We start from the raw sequence: 19,484 nt of genomic DNA on the forward strand, positions 1-19,484 counted from the left end.
CGAATTTTTGCTTTCCCCTGAAGGAAATTCTCAATTGCGTATCTTCAGTTCGCTAGAACCACATTGCACGGCTTTCAGTTAGCGAGAACCCTTCCAACTTTTGCCCCAGCGGGGATTCGAAAATCGGCACGGTCGCTTCATTGTTAGTCTCGATGCTCGGTTTTCAGTTCGCTAGAACCCTTTTCGCTGGAAGTCGGCCTTTAACATAAATGATATCAATACGAACGTTACTCCGTAAGGAAGGTGAAGGTTACATTCTTGTCTGGCATTGTTCAATATGGCCCCGGATTCAAGAATCTTCCTTAGTCGAACCAAGGATAGATGCAATTTTAGAAGCAGGAATGGAGAACGGTAAGTATTTATTTCAGTCCGACTCATAGCCCAGGATAGAGCCCCTCCCTCCAACACGCAACGAAAATTTTAAGTCGAGGCTCACTAACTACGTTTTAATGACGTTGCTGACGGTGACGGACGGCGAAAAATACATAATTCCTTTTTACTTCTGTCGCTATGACCCACCTCTTCTTTCATAACCACCGTCCCGGAAAGGGGGTCGGGGACTTTGACGCGCGCCCAGATTACTCTGTTCACCATTCCTGCTTCTAAAATTACATCTATCCCTGGTTGAGTACCTACTAAGAGTAAAAACCCATGCTTAGTAATTAAAGCGGCCATTGATTATCAGATAGTCAGGACCTTTATATGGAAACAGATATTCTGTAACTATGACATTCTTAATGGTAAAATTTCGGCAGAGCTTCTTCAACAACAACGCTGTTACTTGTTTTACTTTGAAGCGATACAGCCTTACTGGAGCTTCCATGTGAATGACGCAAGAATGGATCACGCACAGTTTTCCTTTTTCTCGAAAACTAGTTCTATATAACCAGTGTTGAACTTATGGAAGATATCATATAAACTTATGCCCTTACGTTACTGTAGTTTCTTCATATACATCTGACCTAAAATGTGTTCAGCTACCTTCAAATAATGAAAATAATACAACTGCATAGCCCTATCACTCCCTTCATAAGTATGGGTCAAAAGGATACTAGACCAGAACACGTGTTACTTATAAAAGGGCAGTCTCGTGTGAAACGGGAACCATCGCCTACTGTGATTTCCAGGTCTAATCATAAGCCGACTCGAACAAGGAAGGGAAACACAGTAGGTTATGCCTCTGTTCCCTTTCGGTTTGGAGGAGAACGTTTTTAATGAAAATGGAGTGGCAGCGTCGAGGGGGAAGACACTTGACAACTCAGGTGTACAATATGACTTGAACTCAATGTACTGTCAAAGCTGAACTCTGAGTTCCGAAGGATTTGAACTCTATGCACTGTCAAAGCTGAACTCTGAGTTCCGAAGGATTTGAACTCTATGCACTGTCAAAGCTGAACTCTGAGTTCCGAAGGATTTGAACTCTATGCACTGTCAAAGCTGAACTCTTTCGAACTCAGGTGTACACAGAGATCTAGAGCGTCTACCCCCTCGGGCAGCGTGGACCCATACCAATTCATTATAGGGTTATGGTAACAAATAAGTTTCTTACGCAATAGGAAATAGTTTCCCCAGCTTTATACGTATTGAAAGATTAAGTGTGAACAGTTTATAATGCTCGAGGGAGCTGTATTTTTTTGTTTTTTTTATTTTTAGCAGTTTTTGGCAGCAAAACATCAAAGCTTTCGAGTGACTTTTGGTATTTGCAACGCATTTTAGTTTAAAAACTCTGTTTTACGTCATTATCTTGTATTTTATGTTTTAAGATCCCACTTTTAGTAAATCGTTACAAAAAATGACGATAACGAGCCTCGCATTGAGGAGCCTAAAAAAAGTATAAATTTATTCATGGGCGTTTAATTTTTTTTTCAGTAATTATATTTTTTATGTAGAACTTGTCGGCATAATTTTCGATTGCTTTGCAAATTGGCACTCTATTACTAACAAAATTTGAGTATAGTCTGAACCTAATATATAAACAATCATGGTATTTGATATCGGGATTTGAAGTTATCAAATCAGGAGAGTCTGATGAAAGCGTATAGCAAATGGTTATAATACAACTCCAAGGGTCATGTTATGTTATATTACGACTTGTGTGTCAGATCTAAGACCATTAACAACCCCCGGGACTCGCAACGCAAGAAGATCCTCGCATTGAAATTTCCGCCTCTAGGAGTTACGGCTGTTTCGGGACAAGTGCGCCACCAAGCGGCAACGGATAGAAACTTATAGGGTGTACGGAACTTCAGGTTCCGTATATCGCTTAAATAAGAAATAAGATCGTCTTCTTCTAAATTCGGAGGCCGAGGCCGCAACGGTTTAATGTACAATTATGATAATGTACACGTTAACATTTTCATTCTCATCTTCTTCTTCGTGATCCGCCATTTTAAATAGCAAAGAGGAACCTGTAAACCGGAAATTCGGTACCCCCTAAAAGTTTCCTCAATATACCGCAAGGGTCGTTAGGATCGCGCCTAACAGAAAACCACAAAAATTAGATAGCTTGCGTTGCGAGTCCCGGGGGTTGTTAATGCCTTCTCATAGTCGAACGTCTTATCTCGACTTCTTAAAAAATTGTACAGTCCCAAGTAAAACCGAGTCCTATAGAGCAAATCTTTCTCCCTGCTTATTGTGTCTAGTCGTCAATTAGGGTTGGACGAGGATTGCTGGGCACAGAAAGTTATCCTTTGTTTTTTCTTTAGGTATTAATTTAAATTAAAACCTTTCAATAATAGAAAAAGTGGACTAGCAAGTCACTAGAAAACTAAATAGATATTGGCGAAACTTTGATGTCCCGGCTTTTTAACACAGGTTCTGTGTCCATTTTCAAACTTTCTCCCCCATCCACTATTGATAATAGGGAAAATTCGACGCGACCCTACTAAGGTCTTCCTATTAGGTTTCCACGTGCTCTCCTTCTCTGGACTAATTACATTATTTGCATTCTCTACCGCTCGGGAACATTATTGTACATTTCGGTCCTGCCTGAGGGTTTAGAGATTTTTCTCTATTCTCGGGCGAAATCGATATGTGATCTAAGCAAGTTTTACGTCACAGCATTGAGAATTAATATATGGCATAAAGGTGAATCTATACCCTTTGAGTAGTTTTATTATCTTTTCAATTCTTTTGGCGCTACTCCTACGACCTACGTAAGAGTAAGGTTCAACATAAACTAGTTTATTTTGCCCAGCTTTTATCAATTTTGATTTTTACTTTGATTTTCCATTGGTTTACGGAACGAATGAAACATACTGATAAACGTCATTCTTTCATTTCTTTGCAGCCATTCGTCAATTAGAGAGAAATTCCTGCAAGTGCAGCGCCGCCGTCATTTGCGGCGACGCTCCCTTGAGCCGAATGACCCGTGTTCGGACACGATGTTGAATTACCATTGCGGAACTAAAACCACATAGACATTAAGATCACGTGATGTGTCGTGTCATTTTTAGTACATAGATGAACAAAAAAGACTGTGAGAGATATCGCGCTAAATTCGTACGCCCATAAATATCAGAACTGAATATAATCTAGGAAAATCTTCACGGAGTACTTAACACTTAAAGAGAAAATCATGAAATGGCCAGAAACCCATTTTCTGATCTCTTTAAATTCATAAATTAATATCAAAAACATTAATAAGTTTTCAAAGCAAAAACATTCCTTTTACTATAGATAAATAAATACTCAATGTTTATGTAAAGATTTTACTTAACCTACTAAAGCTTGAATTTTGAATGGAGATATATTATTTCCGATATCTATGGGTCACATAATATGGCTTAAACTGATAACCAGGCCTAACGTAAACCACGTGTCTGTCTTTCTTATTGAGGGTTAACATTATGTCTTAATCCGCTACAACCCCACTTGGGAAAAAATATTGCGTGTTTGGTATTGGTTCTTATAAAGAGGCACCTGGGTTTTCAGTTCAATCCATATTATGGTGAATTCCGGAGCCAAAAATTAAATCGTGCCTTGCCACAGTATGTATGAATTTCCAGTTATTATTAATATAGAATAATCTTGAAAATAAATATGTTTTAAAACATACTTTCCTGAAGAGTTAATTGATTTCTTTATAAAAACAATATTCTTAAAAACATGCTATTAAAGGCCGACTTCCATCGAAAAGAGTTCTAGCGAACTGAAAACCGAGCATCGAGACTAGCAATGAAGCGACCGTGCCGATTTTCGAATCCCCGCTGGGGTAAAAGATGGAAGGTTCTAGCTAACTGAAAGCCGTGCAATGTGGTTCTAGCGAACTGAAGATGAACAATAGAGAACTTCCTTCAGGGAAAAGCAAAAAATCGAGAGGAAATAAATTTAAAAGGATTTCTATTGTTCATCTTCAGTTCGCTAGAACCACATTGCACGGCTTTCAGTTAGCGAGAACCCTTCCAAGTTTTGATCCAGCGGGGCTTCAAAAATCGGCACGGTCGCTTCATTGTTAGTCTCGATGCTCGGTTTTCAGTTCGCTAGAAACATTTTCGCTGGAAGTCGGCCTTTAACGTTGATGAATTGTGGGAAACCTGATAAGCTACGATATACAGGGTGTTTCAAAAAGGTTGGTAGATTCGAAGTACGGGCGATTTTAAGTAGAAAATGTTCTATGCCCTTTAAGGCATCAAAGTGAAAAGCAAATTAATGAGTAATTGTACAACCTTCAATAGAGGTTTTAACCATGCCTTGCGTATGAGACTAAATCCGTATTTGTTCTTTCTGCGCATGGGCGAAATTTGAAACTGAGGTTTCTCTGGACTCTGAAGAACTTTGATTCCTTTACACCACGTGACCTAATTACACCCGACTCACATTAGTACCGTACATTTGTCATTTCGTGGCCAGCTATTGGGTTAAGTTTAGAATCCATAAGTATTTACACATATCTATGGTATTAACAAATTCAAATTTACAATTTTCTTATGTTCATAGAATTAGGTGTCGTAAAAAATTAACCATTTTAGATTTAACCTTCTGAAATAAAATTAGGACCATAGAGCTTTTATAATTAAATCTAAGTTTTTCTCTAAGTTCTGGTTACGACTCCGAGATCAAAGTTTGGCAGATCGGTACTTTTTGAAGTCATAAAACAACACGAGTTGATAGTGAGGCACTAAAAGGATGCCAATTTTCACTCTTTTTTCCAATCAAACTATAGTTTAACATCGGTTAATTTATAAAATATTGCAGATTCCAATTTGTTTTCGTAGAATTCAAGTTTCCAAAGTGAATAGACCATTCCTGTAAATACTTGTAGAGAAACAAACGTGCAGGGGCGGAGAGGTGTCTTCCGACTCGCTAAGAGGCAACGCCAGATGGAGCCACAGTTCACTAAACGCGGGAGGCTAGGCAACTCGCTCTGCCTCTAGCGGTGCTTCTCAAAACACCTCTAGCCCCTGTTAAGTTCTCTTCAGCCATGTCAATAATGGAATGGTCTATATTATCTGTTGCTGGATTCAGCGCTAAAATGGGAATTCCCGGACTTATCTGTTATTGACTGTTCACAATAACATTTATGCAAATATGAATGTTTGACAAAGAAATTTCCAAACAACAGCTGTCTGATAACAATGCAGAACATTGCGCTAAATCGGCCCAGTAAAGGTCAAAGTTCAAGAGGCCAAATACAAGTTCAATTCATGGACGTTCATAGTCCATTATGTTGGAAAAATAATAATTCGGTCTATGTCGTCGGGTTTGCTTTGAGCATAGAACGGATAGCGAGGGGTTGGATACTAACTTTATTTTTTTTTTAAGTTGTTCTTACAATGTTATAAATTGACTTAAAACTACACATATTGTCACCATTTTAATGATGACTGGGAATTGGAAAACTTTATTTAGCGAGCACATAATGTTTAAGAGTAATAGATAGACCATTTCGTTGTTTGAAATAGAGATGAGATTATTGTCAATTTAGACGCTAAGCTATTTTTTTGCGTCCACCCCGTTAAAATATCTGAATATTGTACTTTTGGAGAATAATATTTATTTATAGCTTTCAATTTCTACCAAATGAAGCCCTATTGCGAAATAATCATAATGCTAAAATATTACGGGTCTGGAGTAGGGCGTTCTTCACAGGCTTAATGGCATGGGGTTTGCCGCCATCCGTACCTTGAGAAGAACTTAATCACACCTTGTCCTCCTAGTGTTACTGATACAGGGCCGGATTAAAGGGGGGGGGCTGATGGGGCACTGGCCCACGGGTGCAAGGCTTGTTTGGGGGCGCATTGAGTTATAAATTATTCCCTCTTAGCAACATTTGCTGTTCCTTTTTTCCGACTTAAGGGGGCGCACATTATCTCGGTCCCCGGGTGCAAAATTGCTTAACCCGGCCCTGTACTGATACCAAACAAGCAAACACTTCACCTTTATTAAATAAAAGGTTATTCCAAATATTAATTATCATGTTTATTTTTTAATCGGCGGTTATGTAGAATGCTTGGCTTGGATACCGAAAGTACAACTGTACCAAATAAACTTTAATGATACAAAAATAATTCCTAAAATTAAACAGACTGCCGTGGTACAGTTAAAAACAATCTCATATTCGCGTCCATTTTGGATTCATTTTGTTCTTGAGAATTTGATTCATTCCCTAATTAACATTGAACAAAGTTTCTTCTGATGTAAATCTAACAGCTCTAAGTGAATACTGATTTCGTGTAATTCTCGAAAATATATTTTAAAATTTATAACTCAAAATTGTTTATTTTTGAATTATAAAAATCTGGCATGTGTCCAACCCCTCGATTGTGAAACGCCCACCTGGAATTTGTCACGGTAGCACATTTCACAATAGCAAATATGAATCTTGTTTTGAAATGAAGAATCAAGTTTCAAAGATGCAGTTCAAGTCTACAAAGGCTATTTGGCCCGGGCTCTATTGGGGAATCGAACCAATCAGAAGAGCTTCCCATTTTTTTTTTGGTATATTAAGCGATGATAACCTTTCATATTCATCATTTTTCTGTCACACGTTGATTGAAGAGGTAACATGATGGGAACCAAACGCACCACCGTCCAAGTAAGTTGAACACAAAACGTTTTTTCTCTATTAGTTTATACTCTGCCATTTTTCCAAAATATTTATTGAATTGAACTATACTTATGGGTTGTTTTGCCAAATTATTTTAGGCATCTTCATTTATGGGTTATTTTGCCAAATTAAACTTATTTTAAGGTTTATTTTGTCTGATTATTGGACTTATTAATTGGTTTATTTTGTCAAATTAATAGATTTGATTCGTGGGTTATTTATAAACTTAATTTTTGGGTTATCTATAAACTTAATTTTTCGGTTATTTATAAACTTAATTTTTGGGTTATTTATAAATATAAACTTAATTTGTGGGTTATTTATAGACTTAATTTGTGGGTTATTTATAGACTTAATTTGTGGGTTATTTATAGACTTAATTTGTGGGTTATTTATAGACTTAATTTGTGGGTTATTTATAGACTTAATTTGTGGGTTATTTATAGACTTAATTTGTGGGTTATTTATAGACTTAATTTGTGGGTTATTTATAGACTTAATTTGTGGGTTATTTATAGACTTGATTTATGGGTTATTTATAGACTTAATTTGTGGGTTATTTATAGACTAAATTAGTGGGTTATTTATAGACTAAATTAGTGGGTTATTTATAGACTTAATTTCTGGGTTATTTATAAACTTAATTTTTGGGTTATTTATAGACTAAAGCTTTGGGTTATTTATAGACTTGATTTATGGGTTATTTATAGACTTAATTTGTGGGTTATTTATAGACTAAATTTTTGGGTTATTTATAGACTTGATTTATGAGTTATTTATAGACTTGATTTATGAGTTATTTATAGACTGGATTTATGGGTTATTTATAGACTGGATTTATGGGTTATTTATAGACTTAATTTGTGGGTTATTTATAGACTTAATTTGTGGGTTATTTATAGACTAAATTTGTGGGTTATTTATAGACTTGATTTATGGGTTATTTATAGACTTAATTTGTGGGCTATTTAAAGACAGTGGCACAGTGACCAATTCAGTAATTACATAAAAAAAGGTTGAAAATTTAGGCTTAGTTTAATTAGGTCTTCACGTAAAATATCTGAGTTAGACAGAATCTATTTTGAAGCTCCGCTGCTCTAAATACTTTAAACCAATCAAAATACCCGAGTTTCCGTGTTTTCGGACGAGTGGGGTCCACCCATTTAAAATGAGGAGCTTAAATTAATTTAGCTTTAGTTATTGTAAATAATTGGATTAAGATCGTAGAAAGTTGTGGGCAAAATTATAAAATAGAGGCCTCGTCAGGTTTTGCTTGATCCTATTTTAACTATGGCTAATTTGCTATGCACAAAATGTCGGACAACAATGTAGGAAGCCTGGAAAACCCCGTTTAGCTAAAACTAAATACACTGTGGTGCAAACGCACTGGCTTTTTAATAACTGAATGTTTTATTTGAATCTTTACAGGCTACGAGTCAAGAAATGCAGGACGATTTGGAATTAAACGTTATTTGCCTTTTGTCAAATGGACTAGGTAAGAACTATTCCATCACTTGATAACATTTAGTAATTAGCCACTCCCCTGTTGTTCCCTTAACGGAAATTGGTCCAAGACCAGGTTCTAATTATTTGTCCCTTAATTGCAGGCCCATCATGACTTTTGTTGCAACTTGGTTTTAATCAAAGGGTTAATCTATCATATTTTTCCTTGTGTTTATTTTTACAGCCGGTGGATCTTACACGTGCGACTTTCAAATGAGCCCGACGAAAGTTTGTGGTCGCAATTTTAAAAGCAAGTTCGAGTGCGACTATGAAGGTTGCGGCAGCGCCTTCGCTGACGTATCCACTCTCAACAAGCACATTCGCACCCACACAAACGTCCGGCCTTACATTTGCCAAGTTTGCACCCGCGCGTTCACGCAAAGTGGAAACATGCACCGTCACATGAGGCTTAAACACCGAAATGGGAAAGAAAACCGACCGCCTGTCAAACCCAAGTTACCCCGTCAAGCTTCCAAACCCCGTCATGTCCGACAACCCGCTAAACCCAAAATGCCACCTCAAGCTGCCAAACCCAAAAAAGTTCAACAGCCCGGCGTACCCGATGAAGCCCGCTAAACCCGATGATATTTTTTAAGGTTTTAAAAATAAATTCTTTTAACTACCATTTAGAAGTTGATTTATTTTTTCTAAAACTATTTCTAAAATTTCCACAATGACCAAATTAGTTATTACCTTCAAGTATATTATTTAGGCTTTAGATTATAGCAACAAATGGAGTAATTAAATTTTCTGTTTTATTGGCACTTTGTAAGGAAGAATAATTAGGCTGAAATGGAGATTGCGGCTTCAGTTAATCTTAATATCCTATTCCATGGATTTAGGATTATTTAGACTTCAATATTGATAGTCCTACCACCTATAAAATGAAAAATCTTAGTATTTCAAGTTAGATTTTACTATTTGGTTAGGTCTTTGGTAGGTAGTGATAAGCGTAATTAATTTAAATTCAGTGAAGAAATTTTCCAGCCACTATAAATAACTCGGATGAAGCAAAGAGAGGAACCATCTACTCCATTTTCGCTTGGTAAGTGCCTAATTAAGTTACTTGCTTTTACTACAGACATATGAGTTAGAATCCCATAAACAATTATGTGGCATAAGCGAGAATAAGAAACACATAAATTGCATATTGACAAAAGCGCTGTTAATGCAAAAGTATAGAGGAGGATAGTTTGATTCGGGATTAGAATTGGTGGCCAAAATACCAGAATGCTTTTCTAATTTCGTGAGATTGGGGCGGCTAGGACATTTCGATTCGGCCCCCAACATGTTAAATCTGGATGGCTTTGATCTTTTTTCGGCCTAAAAGGCTAGATACGCTTTTTCCTACTATTGACGAGGGCCAGGCTGAGAAATTCTAGGAGAGCGGTCGCTCTCTTAGATAAGACTTGATACTGCCTGTAATGCTAAAGGAGGATTATTTGATTGGCCGTAACTTTTTTCGTATTGTGTTTGCTGCTTTGAAATTTTGCCAGTGAACTAAAATTTGGGCCCTTATTTTGTGGTTAAAATTTCAAAGAGATCCAACTAATAGTTAGTTCTATAAAGAAAAAAGTTGTTAAGGGTGGTTTTAGAATCCATAAAATTAATCCGACATTTGGTGAAAGATACTATATTGTTCCATAGAGATAACATGGGATTTTTTTGAAAAATGACCTTAATTGGGATCGTGTATAAAGAAAACTATTCATTCGTTACGTTTGGGAACCATCTTAAATGAAAGATAACAGTCCATAGATGTGCCTTTGCTTAGTTTCATTAAGATAAATTAAGTTTAAGTATTGATTTTTATCATTATTAACACATACCTTGACTTACGTTGTTTTGGGGATTGGAATTACGGCGTTTTACCACTGTTAGAGACACGCATTTTAGCCCTAATTTTTTATATTGGACTTACGGCGTTTTTGTCGTGATTCACGCCGTTAGAGGGATATTAAGCAAGAAAAACATGGCGTTTGAGCTCTTGTAGGTGCTTTGCCCGGGTTCTTGTGGGTACTTGTGGATGCTTGTAGGTACTTGTGGGTCCTTGTGGGTTCTTGTGGGTACTTGTGGGTACTTGTAGGTACTTGTGGGTGATTGTAGGTACTTGTGGGTTCTTGTGGGTTCTTGTGGGTACTTGTGGGTACTTGTAGGTACTTGTGGGTTCAAGTGGGTAATTGTGGGTTCTTGTGGGTGCTTGTGGATACTTGTGGGTTCTTGTGGGTGCTTGTAGGTGCTTGTGGATACTTGTAGGTGCTTGTGGGTCCTTGTGGGTGCTTGTAGGTACTTGTAGGTACTTGTGGGTGCTTGTAGATACTTGTAGGTACTTGTGGGTACTTGTAGGTACATGTGGGTACTTGTAGCTACTTGTAGGTACTTGTGGGTGCTTGTAGGTACTTGTGGGTGCTTGTAGGTACTTGTGGGTACTTGTAGGTACTTGTGGGTACTTGTAGGTACTTGTGGGTACTTGTGGGTACTTGTAGGTACTTGTGGGTAATTGTAGGTACTTGTGTGTGCTTGTAAGTACTTGTGGGTACTTGTAGGTACTTGTGGGTACTTTTAGGTAGTTGTGGGTGCTTGTAAGTACTTGTGGGTACTTGTGGGTGCTTGTAGGTACTTGTGGGTGCTTGTGGGTGCTTTTAGGTACTTGTGGGTGCTTGTGGGTACTTGTAGGTACTTGTAGGTACTTGTAGGTACTTGTGGGTACTTGTGGGTGCTTGTAGGTACTTGTGGGTGCTTGTAGGTACTTGTGGGTACTTGTAGGTACTTGTGGGTACTTGTAGGTACTTGTGGGTAATTGTAGGTACTTGTGTGTGCTTGTAAGTACTTGTGTGTGCTTGTAAGTACTTGTGGGTACTTGTAGGTACTTGTGGGTACTTGTAGGTACTTGTGGGTGCTTGTAAGTACTTGTGGGTACTTGTGGGTGCTTGTAGGTACTTGTGGGTGCTTGTGGGTGCTTTTAGGTACTTGTGGGTGCTTGTGGGTACTTGTAGGTACTTGTAGGTACTTGTGGGTGCTTGTGGGTACTTGTGGGTAATTGTAGGTAATTGTGGGTACTTGTGGGTACTTGTAGGTACTTGTGGGTACTTGTGGGTACTTGTAGGTACTTGTGGGTGCTTGTAGGTACTTGTGGGTGCTTGTAAGTACTTGTGGGTACTTGTGGGTGCTTGTAGGTACTTGTGGGTACTTGTGGGTGCTTGTAGGTACTTTTGGGTACTTGTGGGTGCTTGTAAGTACTTGAGGGTACTTGTGGGTACTTGTGGGTACTTGTAGGTACTTGTGGGTACTTGTAAGTACTTGTGGGTACTTGTGGGTGCTTGTAGGTACTTGTGGGTGCTTGTGGGTGCTTTTAGGTACTTGTGGGTGCTTGTGGGTACTTGTAGGTACTTGTAGGTACTTGTAGGTACTTGTGGGTACTTGTGGGTGCTTGTAGGTACTTGTGTGTGCTTGTAAGTACTTGTGTGTGCTTGTAAGTACTTGTGGGTACTTGTAGGTACTTGTGGGTACTTGTAGGTACTTGTGGGTGCTTGTAAGTACTTGTGGGTACTTGTGGGTGCTTGTAGGTACTTGTGGGTGCTTGTGGGTGCTTTTAGGTACTTGTGGGTGCTTGTGGGTACTTGTAGGTACTTGTGGGTGCTTGTGGGTACTTGTGGGTAATTGTAGGTAATTGTGGGTACTTGTGGGTACTTGTAGGTACTTGTGGGTACTTGTGGGTGCTTGTAGGTACTTGTGGGTGCTTGTAGGTACTTGTTGGTGCTTGTAGGTACTTGTGGGTACTTGTGGGTACTTGTAGGTACTTGTGGGTAATTGTAGGTACTTTGTGTGCTTGTAAGTACTTGTGTGTGCTTGTAAGTACTTGTGGGTACTTGTAGGTACTTGTGGGTACTTGTAGGTACTTGTGGGTGCTTGTAAGTACTTGTGGGTACTTGTGGGTGCTTGTAGGTACTTGTGGGTGCTTGTGGGTGCTTTTAGGTACTTGTGGGTGCTTGTGGGTACTTGTAGGTACTTGTAGGTACTTGTGGGTGCTTGTGGGTACTTGTGGGTAATTGTAGGTAATTGTGGGTACTTGTGGGTACTTGTAGGTACTTGTGGGTACTTGTGGGTACTTGTAGGTACTTGTGGGTGCTTGTAGGTACTTGTGGGTGCTTGTAAGTACTTGTGGGTACTTGTGGGTGCTTGTAGGTACTTGTGGGTACTTGTGGGTGCTTGTAGGTACTTTTGGGTACTTGTGGGTGCTTGTAAGTACTTGAGGGTACTTGTGGGTACTTGTGGGTACTTGTAGGTACTTGTGGGTACTTGTGGGTGCTTGTAGGTACTTTTGGGTACTTGTGGGTGCTTGTAAGTACTTGAGGGTACTTGTGGGTGCTTTTAAGTAGTTGTGGGTACTTGTAGGTACTTGTGGGTGCTTGTAGGTACTTGTGGGTACTTGTGGGTGCTTGTAGGTACTTGTAGGTACTTGTGGGTACTTGTAGGTACTTGTGGGTACTTGTAGCTACTTGTAGGTACTTGTGGGTGCTTGTAGGTACTTGTGGGTGCTTGTAGGTACTTGTGGGTACTTGTAGGTACTTGTAGGTACTTGTGGGTACTTGTGGGTACTTGTAGGTACTTGTGGGTAATTGTAGGTACTTGTGTGTGCTTGTAAGTACTTGTGGGTACTTGTAGGTACTTGTGGGTACTTTTAGGTACTTGTGGGTGCTTGTAAGTACTTGTGGGTACTTGTGGGTGCTTGTAGGTACTTGTGGGTGCTTGTGGGTGCTTTTAGGTACTTGTGGGTGCTTGTGGGTACTTGTAGGTACTTGTAGGTACTTGTAGGTACTTGTGGGTACTTGTGGGTGCTTGTAGGTACTTGTGGGTGCTTGTAGGTACTTGTGGGTACTTTTAGGTACTTGTGGGTACTTGTAGGTACTTGTGGGTAATTGTAGGTACTTTTGTGTGCTTGTAAGTACTTGTGTGTGCTTGTAAGTACTTGTGGGTACTTGTAGGTACTTGTGGGTACTTGTAGGTACTTGTGGGTGCTTGTAAGTTTTTGTGGGTACTTGTGGGTGCTTGTAGGTACTTGTGGGTGCTTGTGGGTGCTTTTAGGTACTTGTGGGTGCTTGTGGGTACTTGTAGGTACTTGTAGGTACTTGTGGGTGCTTGTGGGTACTTGTGGATAATTGTAGGTAATTGTGGGTACTTGTGGGTACTTGTAGGTACTTGTGGGTACTTGTGGGTACTTGTAGGTACTTGTGGGTGCTTGTAGGTACTTGTGGGTGCTTGTAAGTACTTGTGGGTACTTGTGGGTACTTGTGGGTACTTGTGGGTACTTGTAGGTACTTGTGGGTACTTGTAGGTACTTGTGGGTACTTGTAGGTACTTGTGGGTAATTGTAGGTACTTGTGTGTGCTTGTAAGTACTTGTGGGTACTTGTAGGTACTTGTGGGTACTTTTAGGTACTTGTGGGTGCTTGTAAGTACTTGTGGGTACTTGTGGGTGCTTGTAGGTACTTGTGGGTGCTTGTGGGTGCTTTTAGGTACTTGTGGGTGCTTGTGGGTACTTGTAGGTACTTGTAGGTACTTGTGGGTGCTTGTGGGTACTTGTGGGTAATTGTAGGTAATTGTGGGTACTTGTGGGTACTTGTAGGTACTTGTGGGTACTTGTGGGTGCTTGTAGGTACTTGTGGGTGCTTGTAGGTACTTGTGGGTACTTGTAGGTACTTGTGGGTACTTGTAGGTACTTGTGGGTACTTGTAGGTACTTGTGGGTACTTGTAGGTACTTGTGGGTGCTTGTAGGTACTTGTGGGTACTTGTGGGTGCTTGTAGGTACTTTTGGGTACTTGTGGGTGCTAGTAAGTACTTGAGGGTACTTGTGGGTACTTGTGGGTACTTGTAGGTACTTGTGGGTGCTTGTAGGTACTTGTGGGTAATTGTAGGTAATTGTGGGTACTTGTGGGTACTTGTAGGTACTTGTGGGTACTTGTGGGTACTTGTAGGTACTTGTGGGTGCTTGTAGGTACTTGTGGGTGCTTGTAAGTACTTGTGGGTACTTGTGGGTGCTTGTAGGTACTTGTGGGTACTTGTGGGTGCTTGTAGGTACTTTTGGGTACTTGTGGGTGCTTGTAAGTACTTGAGGGTACTTGTGGGTACTTGTGGGTACTTGTAGGTACTTGTGGGTACTTGTGGGTGCTTGTAGGTACTTTTGGGTACTTGTGGGTGCTTGTAAGTACTTGAGGGTACTTGTGGGTGATTGTAGGTACTTGTGGGTGCTTGTAGGTACTTGTGGGTACTTGTGGGTACTTGTAGGTACTTGTGGGTAATTGTAGGTACTTGTGTGTGCTTGTAAGTACTTGTGTGTGCTTGTAAGTACTTGTGGGTACTTGTAGGTACTTGTGGGTACTTGTAGGTACTTGTGGGTGCTTGTAAGTACTTGTGGGTACTTGTGGGTGCTTGTAGGTACTTGTGGGTGCTTGTGGGTGCTTTTAGGTACTTGTGGGTGCTTGTGGGTACTTGTAGGTACTTGTGGGTGCTTGTGGGTACTTGTGGGTAATTGTAGGTAATTGTGGGTACTTGTGGGTACTTGTAGGTACTTGTGGGTACTTGTGGGTGCTTGTAGGTACTTGTGGGTGCTTGTAGGTACTTGTTGGTGCTTGTAGGTACTTGTGGGTACTTGTGGGTACTTGTAGGTACTTGTGGGTAATTGTAGGTACTTTGTGTGCTTGTAAGTACTTGTGTGTGCTTGTAAGTACTTGTGGGTACTTGTAGGTACTTGTGGGTACTTGTAGGTACTTGTGGGTGCTTGTAAGTACTTGTGGGTACTTGTGGGTGCTTGTAGGTACTTGTGGGTGCTTGTGGGTGCTTTTAGGTACTTGTGGGTGCTTGTGGGTACTTGTAGGTACTTGTAGGTACTTGTGGGTGCTTGTGGGTACTTGTGGGTAATTGTAGGTAATTGTGGGTACTTGTGGGTACTTGTAGGTACTTGTGGGTACTTGTGGGTACTTGTAGGTACTTGTGGGTGCTTGTAGGTACTTGTGGGTGCTTGTAAGTACTTGTGGGTACTTGTGGGTGCTTGTAGGTACTTGTGGGTACTTGTGGGTGCTTGTAGGTACTTTTGGGTACTTGTGGGTGCTTGTAAGTACTTGAGGGTACTTGTGGGTACTTGTGGGTACTTGTAGGTACTTGTGGGTACTTGTGGGTGCTTGTAGGTACTTTTGGGTACTTGTGGGTGCTTGTAAGTACTTGAGGGTACTTGTGGGTGCTTTTAAGTAGTTGTGGGTACTTGTAGGTACTTGTGGGTGCTTGTAGGTACTTGTGGGTACTTGTGGGTGCTTGTAGGTACTTGTAGGTACTTGTGGGTACTTGTAGGTACTTGTGGGTACTTGTAGCTACTTGTAGGTACTTGTGGGTGCTTGTAGGTACTTGTGGGTGCTTGTAGGTACTTGTGGGTACTTGTAGGTACTTGTAGGTACTTGTGGGTACTTGTGGGTACTTGTAGGTACTTGTGGGTAATTGTAGGTACTTGTGTGTGCTTGTAAGTACTTGTGGGTACTTGTAGGTACTTGTGGGTACTTTTAGGTACTTGTGGGTGCTTGTAAGTACTTGTGGGTACTTGTGGGTGCTTGTAGGTACTTGTGGGTGCTTGTGGGTGCTTTTAGGTACTTGTGGGTGCTTGTGGGTACTTGTAGGTACTTGTAGGTACTTGTAGGTACTTGTGGGTACTTGTGGGTGCTTGTAGGTACTTGTGGGTGCTTGTAGGTACTTGTGGGTACTTTTAGGTACTTGTGGGTACTTGTAGGTACTTGTGGGTAATTGTAGGTACTTGTGTGTGCTTGTAAGTACTTGTGTGTGCTTGTAAGTACTTGTGGGTACTTGTAGGTACTTGTGGGTACTTGTAGGTACTTGTGGGTGCTTGTAAGTTTTTGTGGGTACTTGTGGGTGCTTGTAGGTACTTGTGGGTGCTTGTGGGTGCTTTTAGGTACTTGTGGGTGCTTGTGGGTACTTGTAGGTACTTGTAGGTACTTGTGGGTGCTTGTGGGTACTTGTGGATAATTGTAGGTAATTGTGGGTACTTGTGGGTACTTGTAGGTACTTGTGGGTACTTGTGGGTACTTGTAGGTACTTGTGGGTGCTTGTAGGTACTTGTGGGTGCTTGTAAGTACTTGTGGGTACTTGTGGGTACTTGTGGGTACTTGTGGGTACTTGTAGGTACTTGTGGGTACTTGTAGGTACTTGTGGGTACTTGTAGGTACTTGTGGGTAATTGTAGGTACTTGTGTGTGCTTGTAAGTACTTGTGGGTACTTGTAGGTACTTGTGGGTACTTTTAGGTACTTGTGGGTGCTTGTAAGTACTTGTGGGTACTTGTGGGTGCTTGTAGGTACTTGTGGGTGCTTGTGGGTGCTTTTAGGTACTTGTGGGTGCTTGTGGGTACTTGTAGGTACTTGTAGGTACTTGTGGGTGCTTGTGGGTACTTGTGGGTAATTGTAGGTAATTGTGGGTACTTGTGGGTACTTGTAGGTACTTGTGGGTACTTGTGGGTGCTTGTAGGTACTTGTGGGTGCTTGTAGGTACTTGTGGGTACTTGTAGGTACTTGTGGGTACTTGTAGGTACTTGTGGGTACTTGTAGGTACTTGTGGGTACTTGTAGGTACTTGTGGGTGCTTGTAGGTACTTGTGGGTACTTGTGGGTGCTTGTAGGTACTTTTGGGTACTTGTGGGTGCTTGTAAGTACTTGAGGGTACTTGTGGGTACTTGTGGGTACTTGTAGGTACTTGTGGGTGCTTGTAGGTACTTGTGGGTGCTTGTAGGTACTTGTAGGTGCTTGTAAGTACTTGTGGGTACTTGTGGGTGCTTGTAGGTACTTGTGGGTACTTGTGGGTACTTGTGGGTGCTTGTAGGTACTTTTGGGTACTTGTGGGTGCTTGTAAGTACTTGAGGGTACTTGTGGGTGCTTTTAAGTAGTTGTGGGTACTTGTGGGTGCTTGTAGGTACTTGTAGGTACTTGTGGGTACTTGTAGGTACTTGTGGGTACTTGTAGCTACTTGTAGGTACTTGTGGGTGCTTGTAGGTACTTGTGGGTACTTGAAGGTACTTGTGGGTACTTGTAGGTACTTGTGGGTACTTGTAGGTACTTGTGGGTACTTGTAGGTACTTGTGGGTACTTGTAGGTACTTGTGGGTGCTTGTAGGTACTTGTGGGTGTTTGACCCGGGTGCTTGTCCCGGGTACTTGTGGGTGCTTGTAGGTTCTTGTGGGTACTTGACCCGGGTGCTTGTCCCGGGTACTTGTGGGTGCTTGTAGGTACTTATGGGTACTTGTAGGTGCTTGTAGGTACTTGTGGGTGGGCGTCTCGCGTTTCAGTAAATGATTGGTAGGAATTGTATTAGGTTAATTACAATAAGAATACAAACTTTTATTGATTTACGCTTTTTTTTTGAAGTATCATTATAAATAAATGTCTGATTGAGCTAAAGTTATGGTCCTCTTTATATATGTTTCTGCTTAGTGCAGGTTTTGAAAATGTAAAACAGTTTCTTAAAATTCTTAATTAAAATGAAGACTGAAGGAACAGATATTAACCAAAAATGTCTTGATTAGAATCAAGACCTAAAAGTATCGATAAGACTGAGGGTATCACTTGTCTGAAGGATCAGATATTAATTTTTCTTTTTAATTGAAACTTATATGCATGCTTAAGAAAAAACAACGTTCCATTACCGTTTTCCGTTCAAATAAATTTTTTTACTGGTAATCAATTTCAAAAATTTACTTATCTCGGCTTTTCGACCACAATTCCATTCCCCGAAAACATTTTATCATTACATTAATTACTTTTGGGAGATAACGTGTCAAAAAAACCTATAAAACAATTAAAAAAACTGTAATAGCGGTCTGTTTAGCCATGACAACAACCTTTTGAAAGTTAAAAGGACTATATAACCCTTTCGAGACTAACAGGACCTGAGAAAACTGTAGCTTAACCTGCTACTAGTACGACCAGGGAGAATTGATGTAAACTTGAGTTGAAATTTCATCATGTGCGACCTGCTGCCCAGAAATTCTCCCATAGTCCCAGTGTGTGTAGAACATAATTTTTTCGCTGTTATCTGCCAAAATCAATCTTTCTAGGTAGTGGCGCCTCCTCTTTTGAATTTTTCACGATAAATTAAGGTTTGAACGAACAAAATTCTAGATTACTATTCTCACTACCACGTCCCTCTGCTACCTTGAAGCAAACTTTCCTCTCTTTTTGCTGCTCATTACCGGTGCTATTCTCTTGAATTTCTGTTCGTTATAACTACTATCATGAGTTTATTTCTTTCAAACCAAAATATAAGAAAATTGTCTCTTTTTCCTTTTGTGCTACTTAGAATTTACAAATGTATATAACGTTGTGCCGTGCCATATCAAATAGTCTCTAACCATTGTTAAAAACTAGAGAGAGAAATTGGGCAGTAACACTGATCATGCCCTGAACTATGAGAAAGAACAATACGACGGTTCACTAAAGTACACTCGATATTACATCATTTTGCAAAACAGCGAGTAAAAATGTTACTGTCCCTATTGAATTTGGCGCCATTGGTTTTAGAATAATAAAAATGTTCCACTGGGAAGCGTGCCGATCACGAATGGGGATGTAACGTCTATAGGAACCTTTTAAAACGCAAAACCATACACGTACTCTCCCAAAAGTAATTAATGTATTGATAAAATGTTTTCGGGGAATGGAATTGTGGTCGAAAAGCCGAGATTAGTAAATTTTTGAAATTGATTACCAGTAAAATAATTTATTTGAACGGAAAACGGTAATGGAACGTTGTTTTTTCTTAAGCATGCATATAAGTTTCAATTAAAAAGAAAAATTAATATCTGATCCTTCAGACAAGTGATACCCTCAGTCTTATCGATACTTTTAGGTCTTGATTCTAATCAAGACATTTTTGGTTAATGAGTA

At 40.1% G+C, this 19,484-nt stretch overlaps 1 protein-coding gene across 2 annotated transcripts in view; it reads left to right on the forward strand.

Annotated features, from left to right (window-relative positions):
* LOC149713070 (thrombospondin type-1 domain-containing protein 7A-like) overlaps positions 1-4,056 on the forward strand; it is a 205,590-nt gene extending 201,534 nt beyond the window's left edge. For both annotated transcript variants that reach the window (XM_089845524.1, XM_089845531.1), the window contains one exon: positions 3,290-4,056. In XM_089845524.1, coding sequence (XP_089701650.1) covers positions 3,290-3,419 — 130 coding nt within the window. In that variant the 3' untranslated portion in view covers positions 3,420-4,056. The remainder of the gene's footprint in view (positions 1-3,289) is intronic.
* The last annotated feature ends 15,428 nt before the right edge of the window (positions 4,057-19,484 follow it).

Source organism: Phalangium opilio, unplaced genomic scaffold, assembly GCF_054372755.1.
Source record: "Phalangium opilio isolate 3A_F unplaced genomic scaffold, DU_Popi_V2 ptg000009l_1, whole genome shotgun sequence".
Lineage (NCBI taxonomy): Eukaryota > Metazoa > Arthropoda > Arachnida > Opiliones > Phalangiidae > Phalangium > Phalangium opilio.